The following is a 9,996-nucleotide window of genomic DNA, read 5'->3' as shown; positions in this document are numbered from 1 at the left end:
TAATTCGAAGTGGTCTGTATTCTGTCGAAACTGCCAGACGCGGATCGCGATTTCGATCTTTTTGGATCTCATCAGCGCGTCGCAGGCAGCTCCGACAGAACACAGACCAACCTTTACCTGCTGTCTTAGCAGTGCGTTTTTTTTTTTAATGTGGAGCATACGTAATCCTAAAATGTAGCATCGTGCTACAGATGGCGTTTACTGCGCCATTTGTAGTATTTTCTACCTCTTTCAACATAAAAAATACAAGCTGATGCTAATCACAATGGAGGGGTGGGTAAATGTACCTAACACACTGTGTTATTCAAAATGAAATACTAAAATGTCTACTGATTGAATAATACATGCTTCACAATATACAAACGAAACTATTAGAACAGAATTTCAAAGAAAAATTACTCAAAAGATGATGGTGTATATACCTAAAGTGATCTAAAAAATTTCGAAGTGAATTCAAAAAATATACAGTTATTATAATAATGTAATCGTCACAAGATGCTGTTTAATTTGATATGAAGCACGTCATACCTTTTTTTAAAAATAAAATGCTAACAATATTTCAGTTCTAATCGTTGCAGTTCAATTAGGTATTTACCAAACTACACCACACATATTTTGGAAAATGAAGAGCCCCTTTTTTAATAAAAATAAATGACAACTTACTGCTTATAAAATAACAAATATTGCCGATGTTTATAACTATAACTGTGAATAATACATGCTTTATAAGATACAAATAAAACTATTAGAACAGGATCTCAAAGAAAAATTACTCAAAAGAAGATGGTGTATATACCTAAAGTGATCTAAAAAATTTCGAAGTGAATTCAAGAAATATACAACAATATTACAGTTCTAATCGTTACAGTTCAATTAGGTATATAGGAAACTATAACACACATATTTTGGAAAATGAAGAGCCCCTTTTTTAATAAAAATAAATGACAACTTACTGCTTATAAAATAACAAATATTGCCGATGTTTATAACTATAACTGTGAATAATACATGCTTTATAAGATACAAATAAAACTATTAGAACAGGATCTCAAAGAAAAATTACTCAAAAGAAGATGGTGTATATACCTAAAGTGATCTAAAAAATTTCGAAGTGAATTCAAGAAATATACAACAATATTACAGTTCTAATCGTTACAGTTCAATTAGGTATATAGGAAACTATAACACACATATTTTGGAAAATGAAGAGCCCCTTTTTTAATAAAAATAAATGACAACTTACTGCTTATAAAATAACAAATATTGCCGATGTTTATAACTATAACTGTGAATAATACATGCTTTATAAGATACAAATAAAACTATTAGAACAGGATCTCAAAGAAAAATTACTCAAAAGAAGATGGTGTATATACCTAAAGTGATCTAAAAAATTTCGAAGTGAATTCAAGAAATATACAACAATATTACAGTTCTAATCGTTACAGTTCAATTAGGTATATAGGAAACTATAACACACATATTTTGGAAAATGAAGAGCCCCTTTTTTAATAAAAATAAATGACAACTTACTGCTTATAAAATAACAAATATTGCCGATGTTTATAACTATAACTGTGAATAATACATGCTTTATAAGATACAAATAAAACTATTAGAACAGGATCTCAAAGAAAAATTACTCAAAAGAAGATGGTGTATATACCTAAAGTGATCTAAAAAATTTCGAAGTGAATTCAAGAAATATACAACAATATTACAGTTCTAATCGTTACAGTTCAATTAGGTATATAGGAAACTATAACACACATATTTTGGAAAATGAAGAGCCCCTTTTTTAATAAAAATAAATGACAACTTACTGCTTATAAAATAACAAATATTGCCGATGTTTATAACTATAACTGTGAATAATACATGCTTTATAAGATACAAATAAAACTATTAGAACAGGATCTCAAAGAAAAATTACTCAAAAGAAGATTGTGTATATACCTAAAGTGATCTAAAAAATTTCGAAGTGAATTCAAGAAATATACAACAATATTACAGTTCTAATCGTTACAGTTCAATTAGGTATATACGAAACTATACCACACATATTTTGGAAAATGAAGAGCCCCTTTTTTAATAAAAATAAATGACAACTTACTGCTTATAAAATAACAAATATTGCCGATGTTTATAACTATAACTGTAAACGTACAGATGCATAATTATGTATTATACTAAGTGCTTAATAAGAAATACAACACATCCTACATCATTTGAAAATAGCAACCTACCCCTTCCAAAATAAAAAATATTAGTCTATATAAACCACTATAAAGGGGTGGGAAAATGTACTACCCTGTATAATTTATCTGAAAAACGGGCACGGATTCAAGAAAAATTATAATATCTATTTAAGGGATCGTATGAGACCTTTCCCTGGGGACATTACTTCATTAAGGACGACGGCGATGAATCCTTAGAATAGGTTGTTTTTAGCTGTTAAGCTCAAGTTTTTGAATATATGTATATACTTAATTTAAACTGTACGGCACAATCCGGGTTTGTTTTCCTATCGTAACAAGGTAATTAGTGTAATAATAGGCATTAATATTAGGAAAATAGAAGTTAATTTTTGGTATAGGTAAAGCAAATTTGATGTACATAGGTAAATACCAGGTGTATATGAGTAATGTTAATTTATTTTCGCTGTTCTAATCATATATGGTAATAATAATAAGTCACCTGTTTAGTCAACCATCCGTTGTATATCAAACACTTATTTAATAAAAGCAAATGAATTATTCGTCTCTTCTTTATAGATTCCGTTACTTAATACGAATATCTATACGCTTACACATATGAATAAAGCATTGCATGTGTCTATCTACGTTAGTGTGTAAATACTGCGTTTCACCAACACATGCTCACTGCACATTAAACGATAAATTTTTATTATGTAACATTCAAGGTCAATAAATATTATTAATTACATTCATTAGCAATGAGGTAAACGAAAAACAAAAGCTTCTTTAATTATAACTACTCTCATGGTACACATGCATACACATACTGGTACATACATACATAGCAGATAGCCGCCAATTGTACTTATAATTCGATCAAGGTCGCTTAGGATGCTCTCACACAGACGCACGCACACTTTACAAACAAACACACACACACACGCACACAGACACACACATATACACGCAAACATTCGCACGCGCGGCGTATTGTTAGCGTAAATACATCAACGGTGTGCAATATTTACTTTTATGTTACCGTTGCACTGAAGACTCTATGTTTAGTCGGTTGGTTAACACGTCGGTCTAGCAGCATTAAAGCTGTTTTGCCTTGGATCGAACCAGAACTCTGTTCACAGTTTTTTTTCAGAAAAAAAAAATGTCGCAACAAGGCGGCGAGAGATCTGGCGGCGAGAGGACAAACTGCAGCGAAGATAGCGGAAAATTCAAAGTCGCAGACGATAGTAGCAGAGCGAAGCCCTGGCTGAAAATGACAGCTGTCAAAGATGGCCGGCAATGACAGATATCAAAGATGGCCGGCGATGACAGCTGTCAAGGATGCCTGACAATGCCAGCTGTCAAAGATGGTTGATNACTAAATACACAAATAGATTATAAAAAATGAATGAAATAATAAAACCCGTAGTCAAGAGAATTTTTCTTTGTTCTGTAACATTCAAGCATATATCTGTACCTATAATAACAACAGCATTGCTATAATCTATATGAAGCATGTTTGCGTGCATGTTTATGTGAGCAAGCAATAGTTGGTTTATGTATGCGATAAATCAAGACCAACAACATCCGTTCGTAAAAAAACAATTTCACAATTCAAAATATTAGATACGCATACTTAGTGTTCCAATTATTTATAAAAGAAAAATGTTTCAATGGCTTTTTCCTTAAGCTAATGAAAACGCCGTTTAGTCGATAAGAAAGCTATTTTATCCGATTAGACAACTGTTATAGCGGAATTAGACAGCCGTTATAGCTGATAAAGTAGCCGTTATAGCCAATTAAACAGTCGTTATAGCCGATAAGAAAGCTGTTGTTACAATCGATACAGTATATTATAAATACACTGCAGTAGGTACATATTACGATGTTATGTACATGAAATATATGTAAGAAAAAACTAATGAATAAAAAAATGTATCCAATAAGATATTTGTCTAAAATGAGCTATAAATTCGAAATCACATTTGTGTCTCGCATTTACTATTACGTAGTTGATGTAGAAGGCTGAATTTAGCATTATCACGAAACTTTGGGAGTTATTCGACGTACCGGCCGTGATTTTCTATTTCTACATAGTCTAGAACAAATGAATGCCCTGTATATCTTCTGCGAATTAAAATATAAAAGATGCGACGCGAGCTCATACCGTTCATTCAATTATTGTCAACGATATCTTTAATATCGTTAATCATCTTTGTTACCAGCAATAGTGACCCACAGTGATAAATATTACTTATTTAAAAAGGGGTAAGTTTCCATTTTTCCAAATCGTTTTTATATAAACCACCTGCATTAAAATCGTGCTCTTATAACATTGAAATCTATTTCAGACAAAACGCAGTGTAGTGCAGTCACCCTCCTAGGTATTAGGTATTATCATTGGCTTTTTATAAAAAGGGGTAAGTTATCATTTTTTTAAATATCTATAGCGTGTTGTATATAAAATTAAACAGTTTTTCAAGATTATTAAAGTAGTAATTGTAAGAATCTAAATACTTTTTATTAATAAAAGGGGTAATTAACACTTGTTTTTTCCAATAAATTTCGTATATGGCATATCAAAAATTAAAGTATTTGTAATAGTAGCACCTATTCGGTTTGAAATCAGACTAGGTAGTGCCAACATATTTTTCACTTAATTTAAAGTTTTTAAGATCGGCCGTATTCATAAGCATATATCTGTACCTATAATAACAACAGCATTGCTATAATCTACATGAAGCATATTTGCGTGCTTGTTTATGTGTGTTAATAGACACGTGTGTGTATAGATATGTGAGCAACAACAACATCCGTTCGTAAAAAAACAATTTCACAATTCAAAATATTAGATACGCATACTTAGTGTTCCAATTATTTATAAAAGAAAAATGTTTCAATGGCTTTTTCCTTAAGCTAATGAAAACGCCGTTTAGTCGATAAGAAAGCTATTTTATCCGATTAGACAACTGTTATAGCGGAATTAGACAGCCGTTATAGCTGATAAAGTAGCCGTTATAGCCAATTAAACAGTCGTTATAGCCGATAAGAAAGCTGTTGTTACAATCGATACAGTATACTATAAATACACTGCAGTAGGTACATATTACGATGTAATTTTTGCACGAGGTGTTGTTACGTAATAGTATCAAATGTTTCAGATAAAACACCACTACCCCTTGTTTTTCACTGTGTAGTATGTGATAATTTTCAAATTAAATAGCTTGACTAAGGCAATAATATTCATCATAATAACACTTATTTTTAATGTAATTCTAAGAGCAGTTTTTATGCAGGCCATCTGCTTTAAATCCGTGTTCTACTAATATTAGTGATTAATATGTTTTATTAAACGACCGATGTTTTCACGTTTCAGATCATGTCAGCCAAAAAGGTTCTTAAGCTTCTGATTTTTACTATAACTTCATTAGTAAAGACTTTGCAGACAACCTACAGCGAAGATGCAGCGCGCGACGGACTGAAGAACTGTACTAAGGCTGTACGAACTATTAAAATGCTATTGAAGAAGGCAACCACGGTAGGCGAGAAGCAACAACTTTTATCGCAGCTGGCTAACGTTAAAAGTTATAGAAATCAAATAAAAGTTTCTGTAAGACATGGTTCGGGGATGACGGGCGAGGTTTTAACCTCTTCTAGACCATCAAAAAGAGTAAAATGGGACGACAGCGAAATCGCATTCGATAGCCGCATTCGTACCGGTGTGATTTCTAATTTGAAGCATAAAGACCCACGTCAGTTTCTCGCCGATTGTTTCATCCTCTTCAAACGTCGCATTGCCAATGTTTTGAAGAAAGAAGAGTCGCTCAAGGTTAATGCGATATTGGGAGGGCAATTCCTTTTGCAAAAAGCCGATCGAATAATTGAGGAAACCAAGTATTTCAACACCCGGAATGATCCGATCTATCGAGACACAGACTTGGAAGAATGGTTTCAAGAAACTATATCACAGCCAATACTAAACCAACTGGATGAGTTCCAAGAGAGAGACTCCGGCTGGACACTGAGTTCTATCACCAACTTGGGAATCCACATCAACAAATTTACACCTCAACTGGGATCCTCATATGTAGAGTTACCGCGGCAAATTAAAATCAAAGAAGCCTGCATAAATATTAAAAATATGGATGGGGCGTGCTTTGCGTGGGCAGTAGTTTCTGCCTTGTACCCTGTTCATAAAAACAGTGACCGAACGGCATCTTATCCTCATTATTCTAAAGTTCTAAATATAAAAGGTATTCAGTTTCCGATGACTACAAGACAAATTCCACGTTTCGAAAATCAAAATAATTTATCTATTAACCTTTACGGATTGAAAAAATGTAAAAACACTTTCATCATACTCCCTACATATTTAACGAAAAATAAAATGGAAAAGCATATCAACTTGCTCTTTATACAAGATCGGTATGAAGATGATGATCTTGATGATGCTAATATTCCTATGAAATACCATTTTTGTTGGATAAAAAATTTGTCGAGGCTTCTGTCATCCCAACTTAGCAAACATGATGGCAAAAAGCATTTTTGCGATCGATGTTTACACTACTTCTCTTCCCAAGATAGATTGTCTGAACATTATAAGGACTGCAAAAATGTTAATGACTGCTGTATTAGACTACCGAGTGGGGGTGAACAGAAGCACTTGAAATTCAAAAACTTCAAAAATAAGGAAAAGATGCCGTTCATTGTTTATGCTGACCTTGAAAGTGTATTAGAAAAAGTAGTAAACTCGGGCAACAAGTACCAGCGCCACGTACCCGCAGCAATTGGTTACTACGTCAAGTGTTCTTATGATCCCACGTTATCTTTTTACAGATCTTATCGCGGAGAAGATTGCATGTCCTGGTTTGCTCAGCAGATGTGTTGTTTTGCTGAAGATGTCGAGACGGTTTATCTGTGTCCTTTTGATATTAGAATGACTCCAGAACAACAGGCTGAATTTGAACGAGCAACGCATTGTCACATCTGCGAACAGCCTTTTGGCCCTGACGATATAAAAGTGAGAGACCATTGTCATTTCATAGCCGAAAACAATTATCGAGGAGCCGCACACAATGCTTGTAATATTAATTACAAGGATGGTGTAATTATACCTGTTGTCTTTCACAATTTGAGCGGGTATGACAGCCATTTTATTCTAGAAAATATCGCCAACGATGTGTCAGGCCGTGTCGATCTTCTACCCATTACAAAAGAAAAATATATTTCGTTCACAAAAAATATAGACCAAAATTTGATTAAATTAAGATTCATTGACTCGTTCCGTTTCATGAGTTCCGCTCTAGATACACTATCATCATACTTAACCGAATTTCAAAATTTAAGATCTCAATTCCCGGAACTAGATGAAAATATGTTTAAATTACTAACTAAAAAGGGAGTGTACCCGTACGATTTTATGGAGAATTTCGATAAATTCAATTTCGATTCTTTACCTGAACAAAAACATTTTTATAATCAATTAACTGATAATGATATTTCTGATGACGAATACGCACACGCCCAAAACATTTGGACTAAATTTAATATTAAAACTTTAGGTGAATATACTGATTTGTATATGAAAACGGACATTCTTCTTCTGGCTGACGTTTTTGAACAATTTCGTAGCAGTTGTCATAAGACATACGGGTTAGATCCCGCCCACTACTATACCCTACCAGGTTATACGTGGGATTGCATGTTGTTTAAGACACGGCAGACATTGGAACTTTTAACAGATATCGATCAAATTATGTTTGTTGAGCGCGGAATTCGTGGCGGTCTGAGTCAATGTTCGAAAAGGAAAAGTTTGGCTAATAACAAGTACCTTCAAAATTACGATTCGACTAAACCAACCCAGTATTTAACATATTTCGATATCAATAATCAGTATGGGTGGGCCATGAGTCAGTATTTACCATACGGCGGTTTCGAGTGGGTTCAAGATTCAAATACAATTGACGTAACAACTGTGTCGGACACTTCAAATGTAGGGTATTTACTCGAGGTGGATCTTACATATCCACGGCATCTACACGATCTACATCGAGACCTACCGTTCTGTCCTGAGCATAATGCTCCTCCCAATTGTAACACCGGTAGTAAACTTTTGGCAACATTATACGATAAGACACGATACGTTATACATTATTGTGCATTAAAACAGGCAATAAAGCACGGGCTTATCATCACCAAAATTCATCGTGCTCTAAAATTTAATCAATCTCCTTGGCTTAGAGCCTACATTGACATGAATACTGCGTTGCGTCAGGCGGCTACGAATGAATTCGAAAAGAACTTGTTCAAGCTTATGAACAATGCTGTATTTGGTAAAACGATGGAGAACATTAGGAAGCGATCTGTTGTAAAATTGGTAAGCAAATGGAACGGGCGTTATGGGGCTGAGGCACTTATAGCAAAACCCGAGTTTAAGGCGGCCACTATTTTCAACGAAAATTTGGTCGCCATTGAACTTAATAAGACAGAGGTGTATTTTAATAAACCGATATACGTTGGCATGTCGATTTTGGATCTTGCTAAAACCACCATATACGATTTCCATTATGAGTACATGTTGCCGGAATTTGGTGAGGACTGCTCTGTCTTATACACCGACACCGACAGTCTTATATACGAAATTCGTAATAAAGACATATACGAAGTGATACAGCGTGACTGTCATACACGTTTTGATACCAGCGATTATCCGCAAGACAACAAGTACAACATCCCACAGGTAAATAAAAAAGTTTTAGGTATGATGAAAGACGAGTTTAACGGCGTACCAGTTGAATTATTTATCGGTCTGAGATCGAAAATGTACGCCGTTAAACAGGCTGTAAATAATAGCAACGCGATTAGAACAGAAATCGGCTTGACGAAAAAGATTAAAGGTATTAAAAGGTCTGTTATTAAACGGGTCATTACGCTCGACGACTTCGTCGAATGTGTTGACAATTTTAAAACTAAATACATTTCTCAAAATTTAATAAGATCCGAAAAACATGCAGTTTTTTCCATAACACAAGATAAGATCGCGTTAAATCCCCACGACGATAAAAGGTATTTAATTAAGGGATCGTATGAGACCTTTCCCTGGGGACATTACTTCATTAAGGACGACGGCGATGAATCCTTAGAATAGGTTGTTTTTAGCTGTTAAGCTCAAGTTTTTGAATATATGTATATACTTAATATAAACTGTACGGCACAGTCCGGGTTTGTTTTCCTATCGTAACAAAGTAATTAGTGTAATAATAGGCATTAATATTAGGAAAATAGAAGTTAATTTTTGGTATAGGTAAAGCAAATTTGATGTACATAGGTAAATACCAGGTGTATATGAGTAATGTTAATTTATTTTCGCTGTTCTAATCATATATGGTAATAATAATAAGTCACCTGTTTAGTCAACCATCCGTTGTATATCAAACACTTATTTAATAAAAGCAAATGAATTATTCGTCTCTTCTTTATAGATTCCGTTACTTAATACGAATATCTATACGCTTACACATATGAATAAAGCATTGCATGTGTCTATCTACGTTAGTGTGTAAATACTGCGTTTCACCAACACATGCTCACTGCACATTAAACGATAAATTTTTATTATGTAACATTCAAGGTCAATAAATATTATTAATTACATTCATTAGCAATGAGGTAAACGAAAAACAAAAGCTTCTTTAATTATAACTACTCTCATGGTACACATGCATACACATACTGGTACATACATACATAGCAGATAGCCGCCAATTGTACTTATAATTCGATCAAGGTCGCTTAGGATGCT

General features: G+C 33.7%; 1 protein-coding gene across 3 annotated transcripts in view; it reads left to right on the top strand.

Annotated features, from left to right (window-relative positions):
- Positions 1-4,254: 4,254 nt before the first annotated feature.
- LOC112905742 overlaps positions 4,255-9,996 on the top strand; it is a 21,016-nt gene continuing 15,274 nt past the window's right edge. Inside the window, exons 1-3 of one of the 3 annotated variants that reach the window (XM_025978767.1) lie at positions 4,255-4,463; positions 4,547-4,615; positions 5,572-8,894. In XM_025978767.1, the coding sequence (XP_025834552.1) occupies positions 5,575-8,894 (3,320 nt within the window). In that variant the 5' untranslated portion in view covers positions 4,255-4,463; positions 4,547-4,615; positions 5,572-5,574. Of the gene's footprint in view, positions 4,464-4,546; positions 4,616-5,571; positions 9,661-9,996 lie in introns of those variants that run through there. The other 2 variants (XM_025978768.1, XM_025978766.1) reach the window with 2 other exon arrangements.

This window comes from Agrilus planipennis, unplaced genomic scaffold, assembly GCF_000699045.2.
Source record: "Agrilus planipennis isolate EAB-ADULT unplaced genomic scaffold, Apla_2.0 scaffold290, whole genome shotgun sequence".
Lineage (NCBI taxonomy): Eukaryota > Metazoa > Arthropoda > Insecta > Coleoptera > Buprestidae > Agrilus > Agrilus planipennis.
The sequence above is the reverse complement of the archived record's forward strand: the minus strand, read 5'-3'. Positions and strand labels throughout refer to the sequence as shown.